The following is a 24097-nucleotide window of genomic DNA, read 5'->3' as shown; positions in this document are numbered from 1 at the left end:
GTTTACTGACAGGGTAACTATGCTAATAGCTGTTATCTGTCTGTCTGTCTGTCCATCCATCCATGATTGTAAAGACTAACTTTATTTAGTTTTTGATTGTATAACTTTCTTCACTGATTGTGAGAAAGCTATAGACATCCAACTGGACTTTTCACATTTCAGTGTTTTTAATAGTGATTCAGATAAGGAAGTAGAAGGAATGAACAAATATACAAATGACACAAAATGGAGAGGTGTAGCTAATACCTTAGAAAGCAAAATAAATATCATTAAAACAATCTTGATTATTTACAAAGATGGGCTGAAAGTAATATATGATTTTAACTTAACTTTAATGCAATATTTTTAACTTAAAACAAGAATCAAACATACAGGTGTAATATGGGAGGTAACTTGGTTTGGGAATAGTTGTGAGAAAGGATCTGATTGCAACCCAACTGTGATTTGCCTGTGGAAAAGGGAAATGTTTCCAAATAATGATAAGTAACTATTCCAATTGATTCTGCTTTGAGCACACACACACCCCCAGAATAGCATGTCCAGTTCTGGTGTTACACTTCAAGGATTGAGAGAAACTGAAATGGGATTAGTTATACAACAAGGATGGCAAGATGAACAGAAATGAGCATTTCATTTTTCTGAGCATAAAATTAAAAGAATTTTCATTTCATTTTATTGGATTCTCTTACATGTTTTAAGAATTGTAATCTTCCCTAAGATTAGAGAATGGAAAATAAATACTTTAATAAATACATAAATATAAAATATTCTTTCTGTTTGCAGTATTGTGTTGGATATTAATTTAGGACTCTGTTTTATTGAACAAATACCATTTGAAACTTAAGGGACTCTTTAAAACATAGTTTGAAAACTATGAAAAGCAATTGCAGGATTCTTTCAAATTTTACTTCTATTTAAACAGTACAAAATCATGCCATTCTATTGTTCAATCCTGCTCAAGACTACAATATCACTTCAAAATTTACTAGGCACCTAATGTTTTAAAGACAAAAATCCAACTACACTCCTGTTACTCAATGCTAATGCTAAGTCAAACTTGTTAAAAACCTATGTCTTGGAATAAAGCACTAGAGGCCAGTATTTCTCTAGTTCAGGCTCATAAAAATGGTAACCCAGAACTACAATGCTGAAAAATCAGAGATTCAAATGTTTTTATCAACCAAACCATCTGCAAATCTGTATTCGCTCATAAGATTATTGTTGCCATTATCAAAAAAAAATCTTCTGTTTTTTTCTAAATATGAATGGTAGAGATGACATGCCATCCACAGGACAATCAGTATTTTCCAAAGAAAAGATTACCTGATTTGTATTTTGCAGCATTTTGTTTGGTTTGGATGAAAGAATGGGTGTTGCTGAGAAATAGAAGACTTTTAGAGTTAAAAAAAACATAAGATTCGGGTTGCTTGGATATTTGTGGTATGATAAAATTAATATTGACTTCAAAAATCATTATATTATATATGCCGTATTGAGACTATGGAATAAATTCAAATCCAGGGAGTGCCAAAAAAAACATCTTTGTAGGTCTCAATGTAAGAAACATTCTATACCCAAGAAATAATAGAAAAAAACAAATTAAAATATTGTGAACACTAAAATTCTGCCAAGAAGAATATAAAATAAAGAGAACAATTGATGACAGAAGGATATGTGGTTTTCTTATTTACAGATAACAGATTTAGAATAATTTGCAATAACTTTTATTGATAACATTTGTCAGTGCTTTTTTTGTAAAAGAAAAAGGTGCTGGAACTCACACATGTCATACCACCTGCCTTGCCTACCCTACAAGGTTCCATCCAAAAAAGGTGCTGGAACTCCGTTCTGAGCATTCTATGAGGAAAAAAGCCCTGACATTTGTTTTATCACTTTTTGTTGATTTTTGCTTTTAACAGCCTCTCTTTATTTAGCATCTAACTCATTTAGCAACCATTCAAAAATTTTTACGATGGCAACAATAGTAAATAATGTTTGACTAATTTTCACATTTACAACTAAATTTCATGAAGTTAAAAACAAAACCTTTAGTGTGAAACTGATTAAAGTCCAAGCAAAGAGTTCTAATCGAATAGTTAAGATAACAAAGCTGTGCTTGTTAATATGTAGTTAGCACTTTTTAGGAAAAAGCTGCACTGCAGAGAAAAGCAGGAAGAGATAACTTGTTTATCCAGTGTCTCTACCCTGTGAAAGGGGGGAGGAGAAGCCAGGAATAAATAGGTCAGGCTCAGGACACTGTACAAGAAAACTTTATCTGAGTGAGATGGCAGGAACCACTGATCTTTACAGCATCTCTCTTTCTCAGTCACATGTTTACTCAGCAACCATTTTGCTTAGTAACCATTTTGTTACTGATGTAAGAAACAGATGGCGGTCTTTAATGAAAGGGTGTACTATTATTTTAATAGTTGATTTGTATTTCCATTTACAGTTGTATTTTACAAAGAAACTAATTTATATAAGATGGTGTTTTATTTCCTTTCCAAAAATGAATGATCTAGAACAGGGGTCCCCAAATACTGGTCCATAGACCGGTACTGAGCCATGGCATGCCAGCAACTAGTCTGCACAAACAAGCAAAGCCCCATCCATGGGATGCAGGCAGCACACAAAACCATGCACTCTCCAGTCCGTAGAAAAACCTTTCTCCACGGAACCAGTCCCTGGTGCCCAAAAGGTTGAGGGCCTCTGATCTAGAACACCATCGTGACACCCAGAATTTCAGAACTGGAATTCTCTATTTTACTCATTGTTTCTTTTTTGTTTGTTTGTTTTAAAGGGAGTTCTCAATTTATTCATTTTTTAAAAAAAATCTATTTCAACTTGTCATTTAAAAGCTTACAAAATGATTTGGACACAACACTAGAGCAGAACTCTCAATGTTGATTTTCTAGTCACTTTCATGTAAAAGAAAACACACACACCCTTAAACTAAATCTTTTCCATACAAGATCTTATATACAATGAATCTTTGTTTCCATCCATGTTTGGTTGTTGTTGGGTTTTTTTTCTCATTTTCTTGTTTTTAAATGTTTTTAGTAATCTGTAAACTGCTCAGATTCAATGGGAGTTAGGGAACATACAGTATAATATCCAAATTATTATTACTATCATTTACAAAAATTGAGTTGTGAGTGGCAATGTCAAAGTTGCCAGTTCTTTTTAGCCTTCATATGCATCAAGTTCTTCTGAAGAACCTAGCATGTTGTAATCTATGGGCATAGTAAATGTGTGAATTCAAGCAATGTGGCCTTTGGCAATTGGTTGATGGAAATTTAGTCAATGCAAGTATTTTCTAAGTGCCACTCAAGATTTGTTGGTATGGCATCCAGTTTATTAATTATCATTACTGTTTAATTTACAAACTCTATTAAAACAGTATAAAACCAACACAAACCATATTTTCATCAATACTGTGAATTAGAAGAACTAAGAACAGGTAGTCCTCGACTTACAACAGTTCATTTAGTGACATTCAAAGTTATAACAGCACTAAAAAAAGTGACTTATGAGTGTTTTTCACACATGACAGCTGCAGCATCCTGTCACATGACCAAAATTCCTACGCTTGGCAAATGACTTGTATTTATGATGGTTTCAGTGTCGCAGGGTCATGTGACCACCTTTTGCAACCTCCTGACAAACAAAGTCAAGGGGGAAGCCAGATTCACTTAACAAACAGGTTACTAATTTAACAACTGCAGTGATTCACTTAACAACTGTGGCAAGAAAGGTCGTAAAATGAGGCAAAACTCATGCAACAAATGTCTCACTTAGCAACAGAAATTTGTGGCTCAATTGTAGTCGTAAGTCAAGGATTACATTATTTAGTAGACATGTATTAATAATTATGTAAAGTCTGTTCTGGCACTGTATATCTCACTTGATCACTGAAACCAGACCACTCTTAGCTCTTTGTGTGGTTTTCCAAGTACTTTTGGAAATCACAATCAGATTCGACAACCATTTGTCTGAAAGGATATAAGGTTTCCTGCTTGAGCAGAGGGTTAGTTGGACTAGAAGACCGAAAAGGTCCCTTCCAACTCTGAAATTCTGCTATGTGTTCTATAGTTCTAATACTCAGCTTAAACCCTGTTTAGGCATACTGGGAAATTTGAGCAATGTGTGTAGCAACTGTTTATTATTTTGCATTAATGAAGTTTTATAAAAGGAACTTGAAACATTAATGAACATTAGCAAAGTGAGCTTCCTGTTGTCCAACTGTAAATCATACTTTAAGTTCTCTTCTGGAAAAGGCCAGATAGCTGAGTAATACAATATCAGTCGCATTTCGTTACGTATGGGAAACTGCTCTTTTCTTCACTTTTATTATTTGAACGCAAATCTTTGAAAATCAACAGCTTTTTCATTTGTGCTGAACCTTAAATTTGGAGTCCAGAATTTTGTATTTTAATCAGTCACACAGTCTACACATTATTTATTCTTAGTGTGTTGTTTACTAGTTTTTTTTTTCTTTCATTGATTTTAATTGTTTATTTTAATTCAATTGGGTTAAATTTACTTTAATTCAATTTTTAAACATAATTTTTATGGTTGAGTATTTTTATAGTTTGATAAGAGATATCTCTTGACTAGAAATTGAAGTATCATATGTCTTATACTACTCTCAGTTGTTCGTAATATACTAGAATACAGTATATTGGCCATATATCTTAAATCTGCTACTTAATTGCAAGTCATTGATCAATATTTTTCTTGTATTTAGTGTATTTCTATCAGGTTTAATTTTTTCCCCCTTGAAATAATAATGGCAACAATGGAATTTAGAAAAAGAAACACAGGTAGTCCTCAACTTGCAATAATTCATTTAGTGACTGTTCAAAGTTACATCACTGAAAAAAGTAATGTTATGACCATTTTTCACACTTATGACCACTGCAGCATCCCCATGGTCACGTCATCAAGTCAGACAATTGGCAACTGACTCACATTTATGAAAGTTGCAGTGGGCCGGGATCACGTGATGACCTTTTGCAACCTTCTGACAAGCAGAGTCAATAGGTAAACCAGATTCACTTACCAACCGCAATGGTTCACTTAACAACCGTGGCAAGAAAGTTCGTAAAATGGGGCAAAACTCACTTAACAAATGTCTCACTTAGCAACATTAATTTGGGGCTCAATTGTGGTTGTTGAGGACTACTTGTTTGTATCAGTTGATTCTGAGATACAAATAGTAAAATAAAATCTGCTCAATTACCAAGTCAGCCCATTGTCCTAGGATGTCAGGGTCTCCGGCATAAGACATCCAAGCCTGATTTCTGTATGCTGCAGGTGTTGCTGGGTTGAAATAACCTGTGTACCCAGGTCGGTTTGCTGCTGGGATGGCAAACACTGCTGGAACTGTATTTCCTATCAAAAAAATAGGGAAGATAGTTAGTAATGGAAACACATTTTATAAATACAGAGGAACATTTTAAAGGACATCTGAGATGTTCCAAATAGAAGATCCCATTGTTTAAGTGGCGATGAAAAATGTCTTGCCAAAAGTAGATCATGTATATTATTGCATCTGCACCTAGGGCCAAGTTGCCACTATTGTGGCACTTTTTGTGGAAGAGAATGGACCTATAGAGACAGATCAGCACTGACATTCCATGTGATACAGTGAAGACAGCAGCACTATATTATGCAACTCGTGGTGGTACTCATCCATTGTCCAAATGAATTATTGTACCAGCTTTTAATTCATTATTTCTATCAGTAAGTGGCACAATGCTGATGCATGTTCTTGGATTTAGGCAGAGTAGAAAGAGATGTTCCTCGGCATGTTTCAAATAAACTTGTGAGTATACATAAAGTATATGTGATATGAAAAACAAAATAGATTCTAGTGTTTCTCCAAAAGTGTTGCTTCTTTTGTACATTAGCTGAAACACCAACATAGTTAATTTTCAACAGAGTATTATTGAACAATGAGCAATCACAATAGGATTAAGAGTTTCTGCAAAGCACTGTAATCATCTGTTTCGATTTATGTGAAATGTTTGTGTGCAACAGTGCTTTTGTACATTTGCAAAATCTTTCAAAATCTTCTGAGTGGAATTTTGTGTTTAGTCAAGTTTTGAGCAAAACTGTTGGATTATTAAATAAGGGAATAACATTATAGATTTGACTTCCTTACTTGGTGTGCGTCAGACTTTAAGTAGTTCAAATAAACTAGCATAATCCGAGTAAGTTTTATATATATTGTCACTTAGTCACAATCTTGCTGTTTCCGGATCCTTTCTAACGTTTTCGTGAGGAGTCTACTTGTCCACAGGGATAACCTTCTTCATCAGCTGACAAATGAATAGATTTTTCAGTGTCTATCGCTGGTATCTTCTAGGACGCACTCCTCAAATTGCTGATGTCACATTTATTGCTTTACCAAAAAAGTTGCAAAATATTTTTTTTTAAAATGAACCCACCATTATTGTCTGGTCATGAAACTCTGCTCTTACAGACCAAAGATAGCAGTTATTCAAAAGTTAGTGTACTAAATGTCCCAAATATCTCATCATCTTTTCTAGAACTCAAATTTTAAATACTTAAATATGTAAATGTTATAGAGACTGGTTTTCTTTTCTTTTTTTTGCTGAAAAGAAAATATCTCTGCTTCAAGTCCATGTCCAGGAGATGGCCAGTAGCTTGTGCTATTAATATTTTATTTTCTGAGTCGGAAGATGTAGTTTGGTCTTTGCTTTGGCATACCGTTAGCATCTTTTGTGGTTTCTATTGATAGAACTTTTGGAGTCTAATCTTATCCATATAAATTAACTGAATTCAATGGAACATATCTTATGTAAACATAAAAAAATCTACAGTTTTCTTCCCAAGGAAAATCTCTCTAGACCAATGTTAATTTTAAAACTGTCTCCATATGCTAATCTTTACCATGCATAATATCTCTCTTGGAATTATATTTCAGTTTTACATATTACAGAATTTGAGTAAAATTTATTGTAACCTTCCTGTGAAAACTCATCAACTGAAGGGCTCAAGAAGGACTCAAGAATTACTCAATCATTTTAAGTTCAAAATTCACTGTCATATTTATGAATACTATAATTTCATTTTTCTTCTGTCTTCAGTTCATCATAGCATCTAGATAAAATGTGCTAATGCTAATATGGTTCTCATAAGATGCTCTGCCGAATAGTGGAACCTGTGTGCCTTATGCCTCTTACCTCTATTTAACTTTTACTTAGGAATTCATACACATTACAACTTAACAAGTCAGTAATAGCACTTAACACCTGCCATGACTGTTACATTATTGCCATCAGTTGCAAGAGCCTATTTATTAGACAAAACTGCTCTCTTTTTGTGTCTTATTGACAAATATGTTTGAGTATCTCAAAACAAAACACTTCACACACATAGAATGTTAAACAGAAACAATGTATTTTAATAAGACAAAGTTCCATTTTTCCATTTCAATTTACAAGTTTCCAGCCTTCTTTGTCTACAATGGGCTTCTCAAGTTTGCGCAAATGTTGCTTATGGGTTTACAAGTTATAAAAACGAACCAAATATACCAACCAATCAACCTTCATTTAGGAGAGAATATCAGAAGTTAGCCCCATATGTTCTTTCAGTTATGTCTCTTTAAGATCTCTCTGAGGTGAGACCTTGAACTCTGAATTTGAAAGGTTTCAGGAAGTTATTTCTTCTGTCGATGAATATACCCCTGAATGAATATAGCATATGGTGTATTTAACCTTATGGGCCTCAACAACAATTCTAAAAACAGCCATTCCAATAGTAATAATAAGAGTAGTAATAATAGTAATAATAATAATAATAATAATAATAACAAAACAAAGACATCATATTACAAACAAAGTCCCTTAAATCCATAGGTAGGGATGATTAGATGTAACACAAGTAAATTTTGAAATTAGAAAATATTTTACTGCTTAAAGGCATTTCCAGTACCAATATTTATACCACAGCTGTATATTTACACCACACTTTACAATCACAGAGATGGCTTGTAACATTAAATCCAGGATAAGGTTAGTGAGGATCTGCTATCTTACTGGAGCAATTGTAATTTTCCCTTGAGTAGTCACAATTACAAATACACATCCCCCAGAACTAGAAGGATGCAAACCAACATAAATAGAGCAGGATTAACCTTTAAACCATGTTTATAGGGTTGGGGGAGGGGGATTGGAAACTTTTTTCTTAGACTTCTCCACCATTCTGACCTTGAGCAGAAGAGCAACAGTGAGCATTTCTTCTGTCCTCAAGTTAAACAAAGAAAAGCTGCAAGGAAAGGACCCACTGCTCTAGTGTAAATATGAGAAGATCACTCAGAATTAGAACCCGTATAAAAGTCACCATCAATACAAATATGTAACTAACATTTCAAACTTTTTCTCCTGGAAAAGGGAAGAACTGTGATCATGATTGTGCAGACCACTTAAAGCAGTCTCATGTGGCCAAGCAGAAATCTTAAAATACTGGTGGTGGTAGTAGTAATAGTAGTAGCAGCAGGCATTTTAAAACTGTAAAGTTCTCATAGACTGTTTATTCTCATACAAATAACTGGTTGAAAGTTGCTTGTACTTTGGGGTTTTCATGCTAACATTATGAATCCTTTATAGTTAAGATTCACTATAGAAGCATGTAAGAAGCATGGCTGAAGAAAAAGCAGCTCTAACCCCTAGGCCAAATTCAGGATATATTTTATCAATCCAGGACATATGGCTCAATTATTATTTATTCATACAACATTTCCTAATAAGATTAGAGATCAAGAAGGATTTTGTTACAGTTCCAGATTCTCTTTTCTGAGGTAGTCAAAATGGATAGAGAATCCCAAATTACTTCTTGTAGTAAGTAATGCCGGTTGAACTGCTTATCTTTATTTTGGTCTGCATGTTATTTTTGGTGATTTCAAGAAAATACAATGACCTGATCAGTTGAAAATATTCATATATTCTTGCAAGTTCCAGTTATAAATGAAATCATCTACCTTCTTGAAACCATTTATCTGAGTTAGAAGCTCTACAAGATCTAATGGGATGGGATTCTAGATTGGAATAATTCCTCCAAAATTCACAGCTGCATGACTACTCGAAAGGCACACGCAGTGCTATAGTGCTTCCCTCTGCCTTTTTTCTAAAGAAAGAAGAAGCTGAGATCTGCCTTGGAATTACAAATTGATGTGCTCTATGTGAAAACTTTTAAGCCAACTTTCAAAACATCAAAAATGAGTAGGTTAAAATGGAAATATTACCTAAATATATACCAACTATCCCATCCCTGTTAACTTCCAATATTTATTTAAACCATACTCAAGCTGCAAAATTTTCATAGCAAAAAAACTCTTGTTGAAAACTAATACTGACTGAAATTACAATTAAGAGATAAGATAACCTTTATTGTCACTTTTTCTGTGAATACACATTAAAATGAAATTCTGATGCCCACACTATTTTCTCCATTTTGATGTTATGGACTAAAGAATGGAAGTCAATGTATGGATCTATTTGGGGTGTGATGGAAGCAAGAATTATTTTACAAAGATCAAAAGGCATACAGAGCTGTAGTGAATTAGGTTAGTTACTTTTTCTTTTTATCTCATAAAATTAATTTATTTGGCTTATTATATCTTCTTTTCTATGTTCTGCTTTTTCTGAAAGAGTATAGTGATTATTATGTCAGCATTCAGCATTAAATAAAAGGCAATTTAAAGTCACTCTGGGATTCTCAAAATCAGTCCCTTATTCTCTTTTAAGGGCATGTTAACCTTATTCATTCATTAGTCTTTATAAAACAATACTGATAAAGTGGAATTTGGCATAAACATTTAAGGGGCCATTGTATTTCTTTCCAAAAAATAAGAAGCTAGAATATTGTTGCACACATGGAGTAATGCTGAAATATCTACATAATTCTTTAACATAATTATTCCTAAGAAAATTGGCAAAATTCAATACAGGTAGTCCTCATTTAATGAGTCTCTAATTTAACAATCATTCCTAGTTATCACCTAATAATGATAAAAATAATAATTTTACAGCAAATTCTATAAAGCAAATGAAAGCTGAAGTAAGATCATGAGAACAGTCACAGTTTGACTTAGTGACCACTTCCACTTAACAACAGAATTGCCGGTGCCAATTGTGGTCACTAAATGAGGACTACCAGTATAATTAAAGATTTCTCAAATGTCTACGTCAATAATAATGCTACCATCTCAGTTAACCTGAGCCAATATTGCTGCATATCTTCATTAAATCTGAGTTTAATTACAGAGTCGGAGTCAAATTTATTTAGTGAGTATGCTCACTAAAGTCAAATAGTGGATATTAGTAATAATTAACATGTTTTCTGATTTCAGTAGGTCTAATTGAAACATGACTGGTTCATCGTATCGGGGTTTTTTTCTTCCATAAAATTATAGGTGTCAGCATTCTATCTTAGTGACAATGTCTTACATTCCATCTTTTCCAGATAGGGGTTAAAAAATCTCAACTTGTTCTATTATCAGCATACTACTGATAATATATTAATATACCACAGCAATAATACTTTACCAATGAGTCACACACAGATACCTCTGCATCAAAAATATCCATTTTTAAGTTCCACTCTTGAAATTCCAAACTGACCAACATTTAAATATTTAAACAAGCATGTAATATGCATTATTCTATCTTAGTTTAAAAGATAAACCAAAACCAAGCAATTATTAGTACATGGTTTCCAAAATATTGTGTGACATTCAAAGAGGCATAGTCACTCTGTTTTCAGGCAGTAAAAATTAGAACTGAGAATAAAGTAGCAAGAATAAAAGGAGGAACTCTAAGGGACAAATTATTTTAGAGGTTAGAGTAAAGCGATATCCTAAAATGTAGGTTAAAATCACTGTGCTAGGCAACTACAGACTGTGAAAATCTGTTACAATTTTGTGCAATCCAATTACAGATTAGTTCCAGAAATTTTTATCAAAAGAGTATTTTTCAGAAGCAACCTATGATACTCTATCTGTGGCAGAAGATTGCCCAGAAGCATTATAACTGATGATTGACTATTTCAATAAAGAAAAAAGGCTTCAAAGCTAATGAGACCTATGAGTAAAAGAGCACATAATCGTTAAGCATCTCTTGACAACATGCAAACTGTGCCGAGTGGCCTCACTGAGACTATTTACATGCCTAAAGTTAAGTAACATTCTTCAACGCACCACTGGATCATAACCTAAGGCAATATAGTGAAACTTCTTTCAAGCCCTTTTGTTTTTAAAGACGAAGAGAGAGGGGGGGAGAGGGAGGGAAAGAGAGAGAAAGAAAGAGAGAGGGAGAGGGAGGGAGGGAGAGAGAGAGAGAGAGAGAGAGAGAGAGAGAGAGAGAGAGAGAGAGAGAGAGAGAGAGAGAGAGAGAGAAACACTTATCCCAATCATTGAACATTGCATGTTCCATTGCTTTCCGTGAAAGTATAATACTATACTGTACCAAGTATAATTATATTTAGTATAATCATAATGCTATACAAGTATATATATATATATATATATATATATATATATATATATATATATATATATATATATATATATATATATATATATATATATATATATATATATATATATATATATATATATATATATATATATATATATATATATATATATATATATATATATATATATATATATGTTTAAGTATTTGTCAAGGCTTTTTGAATCTCAGATAAAGGGTATGACTAACTGATGAGAACATAAATGAGTTCGAAATGATCATCTTAGCCTCCCAAATTCTTTATTAGCAATTTGAATAATTTGCATATATATATATATATAATTATACTCATTGGTTCATGTAAGCACACCTAAAAGTGTGGCCTAAGCTGCTTTTATTTATGTTGTACTTTTTAGGGCACATCTGTTTTTTTTTTAAAAAAAAAGCTATTAACTGTTGATGTATTATTACATGCTGATCTTACAAAGACTATTAAGTTAGATTTTTAAAAAATATATTCCACATGTAGGAAACATTATAGTAGGATTCATTTTTATGTTTTCAGATTTAAAAAACAAAGGGAAACATTTGTCAAATCCAGTAGTCCATTCAGCCAGTGTCATCTCTCTTAAGATATTTCCAATTTCTTGGAAAATTGGATATTTCTTAATTGTTTCTCTTAACAATTAAGAGAAGTCAATTCCTCCTCTTTAATTAAAACATCAAGACATTTAAAGTCATGGCACATCTAATCAGTAGAATAGAAATGTATATTCTATTAGTTAACTACTTCATAAACTTTATAATAGACTGTTAAATATTTTTTATTGTGGAAATCAGATTAATGGGTAGAGATGCAATTTCATTCCACTGACATTTACTGCTATTAATACAGTATCATCTAAAGAGAAACCGGTAGCAGTATTATTAGTTCCTTTGGGAAGGGGGAAGGGCAAATGCTGCAATTGCAGATAAAAGAGAGGGCAGGATTGTCCAACTCTGGCAACTTTTAGTCTCTTAGACTTCCACTCCCAGAATTCCCAGCCAACTTTCCCAACGTTGGGCAGCCCTGATCTAAGGCAAAAGGATTTGGAAAGTGCATACAACATCCATTGCCTGTTTTTGGATTGGCACCCATGATATTTGAACACATTATGTATTAAAACCACAAAATGTAAAGGAGGAAAATCCAAAGAAAAAGTGTGGCATCAATACTGTTTAATCAATAAGCAAGTTAGCTGTTCTCCCTACATACTTCTTCCATTCAGATTTTATTTACCCAAATTGGTCACTGAGAATAGGAACAAGCTTTTATTTTAAAAGCTATTATTTAATTTAAAAAGTTGAATTTTCAAGAAACACTTCAAAGAAAATTGTTCCAAAACTTTGGGGATGATCATTTACTGGTTTTTTTGTCTACCAATGAGATTGAGACGGGGGGGAAAAGCAATTTAGAAAAAAAGAAAGAAATTCATACCACGCCTTTTGCACGTGGTTAAACAGCTAGTTGGCTTACCTTCCTTTCATCATACAGGCTAGGCTATCTTAACCTGTATGAACCTGGTTAAGAATAAATATTTAGTAGCAGCATCCTTTATTAAAAAAAATCTGCTTCTTCTAAATCTCTTTATTATTCAAGTAAGCACATTAGACAAACTAGCAACACAACTATTCTTTCTTTGTAAACAATACATTTTTCATTAGCTGAATTGTTGACCAATAATTTTGCTCTAAAGTCTTACCTCATGAGCTGCAATAATATGTAATATCAGGAACATCAATGGCATGGGAGACCAACTTTACAATGTAAAACAAGATATACTCCCAACTCATTCAAACATAGGCATATACAAACATTTAGGATGTATAAATCCAAAATATCTGACAGAGTGCAGTCTTTTGCTCTGTTTTTAACGTAAGCATTATTTAGATCAGTTAGTTTATAATTCTACTGAATCAAAGAAATGTCTTGAGCTACACTCAGTGGTAGAATACAACCACTAATCTCACTCTCCCAAAGTCTTCTGAAAATAATAATATAACTACTTTCCCTTTGCATGTATAAGGTTTCAGGGTCAATCGTCACTGCCTTCAATTAAAAGGGTCTCAGGCAGTATGAAAAAAGATGCCTGAAATCCTGGAGAGCTGGTGCCAATCATACCTGAAGAAAGTAGACTAGATGAACTGATTTAACTCAACATGAGGAAGTTTCATGTGTTAATATCATCTGCTGAAGCTCCTTCTGGCATATATCCTTGTATATATATATATATAATCATATTCAGTTTATTAATGACAAATGGAGTTCATCTGATTAGATTTGCCATACTGGAAATTTTTTGATTACCAGTTGGGATACCATGACCGAATTCACTTCTGAACACTTTCCAAGGACAGAGAGCTTGGGAGCTGTAAACACAATGAAACAGCCACATAACATTTACCGTCAGTTCAGATTGGCTTCAATACACTATGCTGAGAACAGCAATTTCCCCTAGCTTTTTCTAAAAAGTACCTAGCCTTTGAATCTACACACATGCATTCAGCTCAAAAGTAATCACTGCAAGGGAAAAAAAAGACTACGTTGCATGGCCATCTGTTTTCTGTCCTATAACACAGTAGCAGTTCCAAGGTCCTGTCTTAGAAAGATGCTAATTCCAGGTGCTTCAAATAGAGAGACCATGTCCTTTCTCCCCTATATGTTAGAAATATACTTCATGTGATAAATGAAGGTGTGTGTGGGGATCCTTTTATCAATCCTCCTCCTCAAGCCTTCGAGAGTACCATTAACACAGTTTTAAACAAGGGTATTTGTTAGATCTCATACACTTGTCTCTATGCCATATAGACTTAGATGTGGTCTCTGTTTGTACCGCATGCGTTTTTCACCTGAGTAATTCAAAGCTGATTGATCCAATGGAGCCACAGTTACTGGGGCTTTTGATACTGGGACAAAAGGGACATGATCATGTGGCTGTATCTGTTCAGTCCCACTGGACTCTGATACTCTTGTCTTGCTGCCAATATCGGAAGTTGACCTGTACAATACATATTGGAAACATTAGTCATATCAAAGCCAAATATACTTTGATCAAAGTCTAGAACCCATTGAATCTGGAGCAGCACATTTCAGCTCTTTGAAGTAAATTATCAAAAAGCAGAACCATTTTATCCAGAGCAGCTGTATTGCTTCAAGAGTTTGTGAAAGAAGATAAACTATTGTCATTTTGACATTTCTCAATAATAGCTCATCATATCAGCTTTGCTGACCACCGTTTGCTTTAGGTAATAATTTATATATCTTTTATCCTGTCCTGCTTTTTGATATGGTAATGTAAATGCCAATTAGTAATGTAAATGCCAATTAGTGAGGCTTTAAATCTACCTATACTGGTGTATACTGGCTCTTCGGCTATGAAACGGAGATGAGCACCGGCCCCTAGAGTCGGAAACGACTAGCACGCATGTGCGGGGGAACCTTTACCTTTACCTTTTTATACTGGTGTAAACAATTCTAATTACAATAACATTTAAAAACATGAATGTTAATAATGACATACCTTTTATTAGATATTTGCCAGATGTATGCTAAATTTACTTTTATTTTCGTTCTGTCTGACAGTGAATGATGAGGCTGGCTGCCAGTGCTCATTGATAGTTTTGCACAACTGTTATGACATCACTGACAGCCAATGAGGACAGCTCAGCTACTTCTGTATTCTTATACCAATGCACTGTGAAAATACATCATTCATACTATGTGGTGGCTTTGCAGTATATTCCAAAGTGGTTTTAAAAAAAAAGCACTGTTTGTCAGACCAAGTGATTTTGTAAGACTGAACCACAACAGCAATCAGCTATTCCTGCATGACATGCATTATTAAGTTAATCTGAGAATATAAAATTTAAAAGGCACTATCCACCATCAAAATGAACAGATAATTGTGCACTAAATATTTAACGTATGTTAACAGTATGTTAAAACCTGTCTACATTTATTATGATTACACAATTTACATAAGTAATATTATAGTAAAAATGTTCTACATTTTTCTTGAGTGCCACCCCCCCCCTCTCAAAAATATCAAATCGTCCACTGATCTTGTGCTGCCTGTTTGGTTATTTCAGAAGAAAACAGGGTGTTCTATTAATTATTCAATTATTTTATAAGACAGTATAACCCTGAGATTATATCTTTGTAATCGAGGATTTAAATCATGGTTCAGACAATACTAGAGAATAGCTTTTGCATATTTTTACATATCTAAAAAGTTTGTATCCAAACATAGATATACAATTTTAAAATATTCAATCATAACATAATACCTGAAATTATACCATTTGATTGAATTTCAAAAGCATACGTTAAATATAAGGAGCTAGGTTAGCAGTAGTGTAGCTGAGCTTCAGCATTAATTACTGAGAAAAGTAGAAATATCTATAGTACCTCCTAAGAGACGTTATAGCAACAGGTCCTGTTCTGGGAGGCACAGGAGGAGGTGGAGAACCCATCACCATTTCCGGGAGTGGAGAAAATCTGTATGCCTGGGAAGAAATCAGGGAGCTTTCTTCAAAAAAAATTCAATTATTAAGATAACACTAGATTGTCTTTCTCTGCATTATAGAAGAAATATGTCTGATTGAACCCCACAACAGCATACTCTATTCAGAGGTAGTGGTCTTAAAAGCCTAATATGAAGGGCTGTCTTCAAATTATTAAAAAGTAAGCCTTTCAATGTGCTTGAAAGTTCTCACTTATTAATTTTGTAGAATATTATATTTATAATCATTTTACCAAGAGTCAATCTTTTTTTTCAAGATAAGAACATTTAGCAAATATAAAAATAAATTATAGTTCCATCTGGGAGGAAAAAACCCCATTTTCATTCTCCTTATTTGTCAAAAGTTAAATCTCAAATTAAGTTATATTACTTGGGGAAAACCCATGAAATATTATGAGTAAGTTATATTTGCTTTAAATTGCTCATGGCAACTCAGATGAAATGAGTATGTACTCCTCTTTTGCACTTCCGTTTCTTTTACATCAAATTTTACACCATAAATATTCTTAATATTTATTCATTTAATATTTTTGGTGAATAGTTTTTTGTACAAGTTTCTCTAATTGAAGAAACAAGAGATCACAATAAATATTTATTTTTCCATTGCAAGCATACGCTGATATGAGAATAAATTGTGGTATGGATGTAAGTTGAACTGTCCAGTAAGCAAGTTTAAAATCATGTTGCCTAATAACTAGTACCTGAAAATAATACATGAATAGATTAAATCAATGGTAAGTAGAAGTAGAATATTGATATCTCATTGAGTAATGTCAAGTCATCTGACAGATTGCTGATTCTAATATATTTAACAAACCTGATAAAATGAAGTAGCATCAGCAATGCTACTTTTATATTTCTGAAAAATAATAACCCATTAAGGTAACTAAGAGTGATTTTGGTTTGGACAGACTGAGAGTTCCACTTAGTTATATACCTGGCCTTGAAATTATGTAAATCTATATACATCTATATTTTTGTGCCATATTTTATCATAGATCTTAGCATTTATGTCTTTTCATAAAACAGTAATATTATCTGTTAGGATATGAACAATAAGGTTTTTTTTCTTAAACCAACTGGCAAAACTTTGTTCATTTTACAATTTCACAACCTAGTTTTCAACAGATACACTGAAGTGTTTCTCATTCTTCCTTTGTCAGAAAAAGAAAAGATCTAGTTTCAAATTGCGTATCTATGTCTTGGTTGCTAATGATTCAGGATTAATGAGCCTTAGAATTTATGCTATACAACAATACTGAAAGTGCTTCACACATACAAAATCACAAAGAAAACACTAGTTTGTAATATTCTTGTCTTTTTTAAAAAAAAAAATTCTGATCATTTGCATCCCAACCCACATCCCACACATTTGAACAAATAACTTGTATTTTCTCAGTATCGTAAGGGAACTTAATGGCATAAATTAATGGCAGGATGATCTCTTTTTGTTTTCTGAATGAAGGAGAAAGACAATGTAACTGTTTTCAAATGCATAATTAAAATATTTTATGGTTCTACTCATAAGACAATATTTTATTGAACATAATTTAACATATAATAGAATATGTATCTCAAGTCCTTGAGTGCAAAGCATACTGCAAGGCATAAATTCTACCTGTTTTATTTTCATAGTGCTGGTTTAACATGAAGTATTTTGTCTCTGGGTTTTTTTCTGGTAGTACATATTCACGAACCCACTCCATGCATTTAATACTGCAAAATGTTTTTATGAATGAATCTGTCAGTCTATCCCTCTTGCTCCCTCTAGCTCAGGCTTACTGATACTCTAGTCTCAGTTATAGGAACCAGTAGAATGAAAGGAAGCATATAACTTCCAATATGTTCTATACCTTGAAAAATGCTGTTTACTTTTACTGCATTTATGCTATTACCTCGTACCAGGTTAATTGTCTAGTTTGGTAATTCATCTTACACTAATATGTAACTTCAAGATCACACGTGTAACCTCACATGAAATATACAATGTGATTTTATAGACAAGCTTCTTAAAATGCATGTAAAACACTGTATGGTATATATGAAGGTTCTGCAGTGAAATGGACACATATTCAACCAACACAAAAGGATTTTCCTTGAAAACATATGAAACAAGCTCACGATAGCTCTTTATGTATCATATGTAACTGGTCACTTACAGGTCGTGGTAAACTGTACTGATACACTTCTGGTCTATATGTTGGCACCCACTGTATTCCACCTCTAGGCCGAGACATGGTGCCAGGAGCACTGGTCACAACTTCAGAATATGGCAAATTCTGTGCAGAATTGTAAGTGTCTTGTTGCCTGTTCTGTCCTCCATGACCTGCTGAAGCCAAACTAAAGGCTTCCTCTAGTAACATGTGCATCTGTTGCCTAACTTCATCAATAGAGGGCTGAGAACTCAGAGTTGAAGTCTCTGAATGGCCTTTTGCTTGATGGGCTCTGGTATAATTTCGAGATTCATTGACACGGTCAATATTTGTTTCTTCTATCATTTCAGGCTCAGTCTGTTGGATAAAATATAAGTATTTAATGGAGATTGTTGCAATCACTTTTTATGATGGTGTTCATACATACGTACAATGAGCAGATATGTTCACTCATCATCTTAAATCCCTTTTATGAGGTTAGTTATTTAATAGATAGTAGAAAAAAAGCTATGTCCTGCATTAGAAAAACACTAGTACAGCATCTCAAGGAAGCATAGAATTCAACAGGTACAAGAGATCCCAAGCTTGCGTTCATTCTTTCTATGCAGTTCTTAATCCCCCTCCACACTCATTATAACCATTTAATTAGAGAAGTGATAAGGAGTTGGATCAGGTTCATATTTCCATTCAAGCATAGAACTTACATTGCCCTAGTTTTAGTAAGTCTCTTTTACATTTTTATAAATGCCACAGTCATTGTTATTCACCATTTGCTTTAGAGAAGAAATTATAAAATGAATGTAGGCTGTTATTAACTATTTTATATTAATAACTAAGAATGTTTTGTATTGAAATAAAAAGAGAATAGCTATCTAGTTTTGATTTCAATGAATTTCTAGCTGCTTAAGAAATCTATATCCTATAAAGATTACAAATGTTACAAGTACCTATAAAAGTACCTATTTTATGCCTTAATATTCTCTACATCGAGTCACAAGTATTGTCAACAAATTCATAGATGTAACTTAAATATTTAAAACATCTGTATTTTTTCAGCTTTCAGCTAAACTCAGCTTTCTCTTAATCTATCAACAAATTATATCATTTCATGTTTATATTCCATTTTTCTCTTTAAAAAGAAAGTTCAAATCAACTAACATTAATATACAAAAGTCAATAAACAGCAAAACTGAATAAAATATCTTAAAAGTCTGATATTCTTATCTAATTACTAGACAAGTGCTTTCAGCTTGGATGGTCTCATCATCTTGAAACCAATTGGAATTTAATGTTTCATTCAAATTTCTTGGCAGTAACACAGAAGTGGTTTACCTTTGCCTTCTTTTAGATTTAATTTTCCTAATTCTCTTCTCCTAGGTGTACTAATTTCCTACATACATGCACAAACCCTCTTGCCCCCACTCTCATTAGATTACTTAGTTTCATTTTTTGTCCTTTGTATTTTACAAGCAAGGTGTATACAATTAGTATATTAAACGGAGTTCCTACTCTCGCCCATATTATTCCCTAAATCATTAAAGATAATGAGTCTTTTCCTACCAGATCAAAGCAGGAATTCTAGAAGAGTTAAAAAATAAACTACACTTTTTAAAAGACAAATAAATAGGTGATATTAACTACTTTGTAGGATCCTCTTTGTAGGCATAAATAGATTAACATAAAAAGCAAATAGGATTACTGGAGCCTTAAGAGGCCTCAAAAGCCCACAGAGCTTCCATGCTGTTGCTGGTGGAAGACACATTTATTTGTTTTGTGTTAAATTGATCAAACTGCATCTAGAACTTAACTGATCTGTACTTGTAATGATTTTTTAGTAATTGGTTTAGACCAATGTGTTGTGGATTTATGTCTTTCCAGTGATGAAGATGATTTGGTAATTGTGGTCTAGTCACTATTTCTGTACCACAATCACTATATCCTATCCTACAGTAAAAAGAAAATAGAGAGGTACAGAAAATAAACATAACAGAAATGAAGCAGGCGACTAACAAGTGCCCCTAAGACTTTAAAATTTGACTTTATAAAAATAATGTCACAAAAATACAGAATGATCCAATTGCAAAGCAAAACACACATAAGGGGATATTGCAGTCAGGGAAATACGATGCATGAATAACTACAGCAAAGCCAGCTTTATCTCATACCATAGATTGTTCCTTTACATTGCTGCTGCAATAAAGCACAGCACACTATGAACCTAAATGTATTTCATATTATGATTTATGTACTGTGACAGATAATGTGAAAACACAGACAATCCTTTCACAGATGATGTTTCAGTTTCCTGAATCTTGACAAATATAGGAAAGAATCACTATACTTCAACAGACAGCAAGATTATTTATTACTTCATAAGTACTGCAATTTTTATTTTATTTTTTTGTACTTGGGTTCTGGAAATCAGAGAAATGTGATCAAGGTACACAATGTAAAAGGCAAAAACCAAATATAAATCAGCCCACACTGAAGAAACTGGCTGGTGAAAGCTGATAACAACTAAATAAATCCATGGTTTGACTTCTTGGCATAGTTCCAAATACATATCTGATCATGACAATTCCAAACTGGAGAAGAAGAAAAAATCCTAGATTTCCTTCTATAGTAAACAAAATGCTTAATTAACTTTATTTCCATTAGATCGTGTAGCAGTGCTTACACTATAGTAAAATTTGATTTACTGGATCAAAATAAATGGACCTTGCATGAAATGGACCGTGCACGTGGACCAAATTTCCCTGATGATTTATGTACTAGCATCGCTAGTGGATGGTGCAAATCGTATCTATTGTGCCAATTTATGGCTTTTACATAATGTCGTCATTACTCAATTGTAATATTTTGCATTATTTTAATAATAATGTTATGAAAATAACATAAAACACTGTGATGATATGCTTCCTTATTTAATAGACATTATTACAATTAATCCATTAAAATGGAATTTCATTGTATATTTAAAAAGAAAAGGCAATGCAAAGAAAAAGATATTTTACTATTGCATGGGACTAGGCACTAGGGCATAGCAATTTTGAATACTATAGCTGATTGGGGCTTTACATTCTGGTCTCACTGATAAAATAAATTTTTAATAGTTTCATACCAGTTTACTTATGAAAATTTGTGATGAAAGCCATTATATACTGTAATATAGTAAGAATTCTGGTGTTGAATAACTTGCTCCCATTTTCTATTGTCTTTCCCTCAAACCTCTCCATAATTTAGATGAGTGTTTCTTAAATTTTTTTTCTCTTTTAAAAATTATGGACCAGGGAAAAGAGCTTTTGTTTGTATGGGTTCTATTTCTCAACATTTATTCTATTAAAAAGTAAATGTGATGCATTCACTGCACCTATCATGTGCAACAAAGATGATTAGGGGACTGCAGGCTAAAACATATAAGGAAGAGTTGATGGAATTGGGTATGTCTAGTAACTAGACATACCCAATTCCATCAACTCTTCCTTATATGTTTTAGCCTGCAGTCCCCTAATCATCTTTGTTGCAGTGTTCCAATATCTCAGGGGCTGCCACAAAGAAGAGGGAGTCAAGCTATTCTCCAAAGGCAGGACAAGAAGCAACAGATGGAAGCTAATCAAGAAGAGAATCAACCTAGAACTAAGGAGAAATTTCCTGACAGTGAGAACAATTAACCAGTGGAACAACCTGCCTCCAGAAGTGGTGAATGCTCCAACACTGGAAGTCTTTAAGAAGAGATTGGACAGCCATTTGTCTGAAATGGTATAGGGTTTCCTGCCTGACCAGGGGGTTGGACTAGATGACCTCCAAGGTCTATTTATTATGATTGTTGTTGTTATGTCTCATGATTGTTTGATGAGATTTTAATATTATATTATTTTTCAACATATTGATTTCACAGATCCTAAGAGTCCAGTGTTTAAGAAACGCTAATTCAAACAATCCTCTAAAGAAGAAGGATAGGAAGAGTATGACTCCTTTAAACTTTGGTGATGGAGAAGATCCCTGAGAATACTATGAACAGTCAAGAAAATAAATCAGTGGATTACCATACAAATTAACTCAGAGTTCTCACTCAAGGCAGAAATTATCCTACTTTGGACATACAGGTAATTCTCGAGTTACGAAAGTATAATAGAGCCTGCCAATTACATTTTTAACTTGAAGATTCGTTAATTGGATCACATTAAATGAACGTGATCCCTCCCTCTTCTAATCGAATGCTCCGATCGTCAAGTGCACATGAGGTATCTCTGGGTGGGGAAGACCATGGGGGAGCCTAGTGCTTCCAACCACCCAAGGCCTCCCCGGACCTACTGAGGTATCTAATGCTTTCCCCCCCCATCCTGCCCCACTGGGTCTCCACAGGCACTGTGGAAATCAAGTGAGCTGTCTACCCTCCAATCTCTCTGCCACTGTTTATTTGTCTGTTCCTAGTGCTCCAAAAGGGACGCGGTGGCTCAGTGGGTTAGGACGCTGAGCTTGTCGATCAGAAGGTCAGCAGTTTGGCGGGTCGAATCCCGAGTGCCGCGTAACAGAGTGAGCGCCTGTTACTCGTCCCAGCTTCTGCCATCCTAGCAGTTCGAAAGCACGTAAAAATGCAAGTAGAAAAATAGGGACCGCTACAGTGGGAAGGTAACAGCGTTCCGTGCGCCTTTGGCGTCTAGTCATGACCATGGAGACGTCCTCGGACAAGCGCTGGCTCTTCGGCTTTGAAAAGGAGATGAGCACCAGCCCCTAGAGTTGGAAACGACTAGCACGCATGTGCGGGGGAACCTTTACCTTTTTAGTGCTCCAAAAGCAGAGCAATGAGAGCAGAGGCAGAGCGGAACAAGCGTCCCCTGTCCTGTTTAGCTTCACTGACTCACTGAGGATGCCTGTGCAGGACATCCAATCCACTTTTGGAGCACAGGGCAGCCTCAGTGAGTCTGAAGGAGCACAAGACTGCATCCCCAAAGGTTTCTTTGGGCCAAAAGCTTTTGCAAAGGGACGGAAGGCTTTGGGGGAGCAATCACGCACTGCTTAAAGCCTTCCATCTCTTGTCAAAAGCTTTTGGCACGGAGAAGCCTTTGGGAGTGCGGTTTCATGCTCCTTCAGACTCACCAAGCCTGCTCAGAGCTCCAAAAGCAGATCAGGTGTCCTGTGCAGGCAGCCTGAGTGAGTTGGTGAAGCTGGGCAGGACATGCTCATCCCGTTTAGCCTCTACTCTCACTGCTCCCCTTTTGGAGTGCCAGGAGCAGGCAAAGAAACAGCCCTGCTGTGCCATGCAACCCTTGCAAGTGAGACAGCTCGCTTGAAGAGAGAGAAGGAGTGGTTAATCTGTTCTGGAACTCTGGATCTTCAAAAGGTAAGTGAGCCTTTGGGGTGGGGGGTGGAGAAACTGGTGGCTGTCATAACAGGGCAGGTCCCTGTGGGGGTGGGAATAGGCAGGGGGAATGTTGCAGTGTCTCAGCAGTCAGTCGTACAGGTGAATGACTGCCATGGTGCTGCATCATTCGTAACTTCAGGAACTGTCTTAAGTACTTTGGGGGTGTCATAATTTTGAACTGTTGCTAAGTGAAGTGTTGTAACTTGCGGACAGCCTGCATTATATAAAGACCCAGCTCTCTGGAAAACGCTGCAATGCTGGGAAAGGTTGAAGGAAAAAAAAAAGGATAGCCAGCAGCAAGGTGAATGGACTCAATTACAGTGACAATGAGTGCTCCACTGGAAGAACGGGAAAAGGTTAGGGATAGCTCATCACAGAGAAAATCTATTTAGGTGGTCACTAGGAGTAAAAAACAGCTTGATAATACATAATAAATCAATCAAAATCACCTGTCAAATAGTTAGGAATATAACTGAAAGAATTTTGGTCACCCATTAAATGAAGAATTAAACCACA

General features: G+C 34.5%; 1 protein-coding gene across 1 annotated transcript in view; it reads right to left on the bottom strand.

The window, feature by feature from the left end:
- The window catches only part of KIAA1549L (KIAA1549 like), a gene marked incomplete at its 5' end in the record, with an annotated part of 179326 nt that overhangs the window by 2426 nt on the left and 152803 nt on the right, over positions 1-24097 (bottom strand). Inside the window, 4 exons of the mRNA XM_081329331.1 lie at positions 5243-5394; positions 14391-14539; positions 15949-16046; positions 18223-18573. Coding sequence (XP_081185457.1) covers positions 5243-5394; positions 14391-14539; positions 15949-16046; positions 18223-18573 — 750 coding nt within the window. The remainder of the gene's footprint in view (positions 1-5242; positions 5395-14390; positions 14540-15948; positions 16047-18222; positions 18574-24097) is intronic.

This window comes from Vipera berus, assembly GCF_964194415.1.
Source record: "Vipera berus genome assembly, chromosome: 1".
NCBI classification, from domain to species: domain Eukaryota; kingdom Metazoa; phylum Chordata; class Lepidosauria; order Squamata; family Viperidae; genus Vipera; species Vipera berus.
Note: the sequence above shows the minus strand (reverse complement) of the source record. Positions and strands in the feature narration are given on the sequence as shown.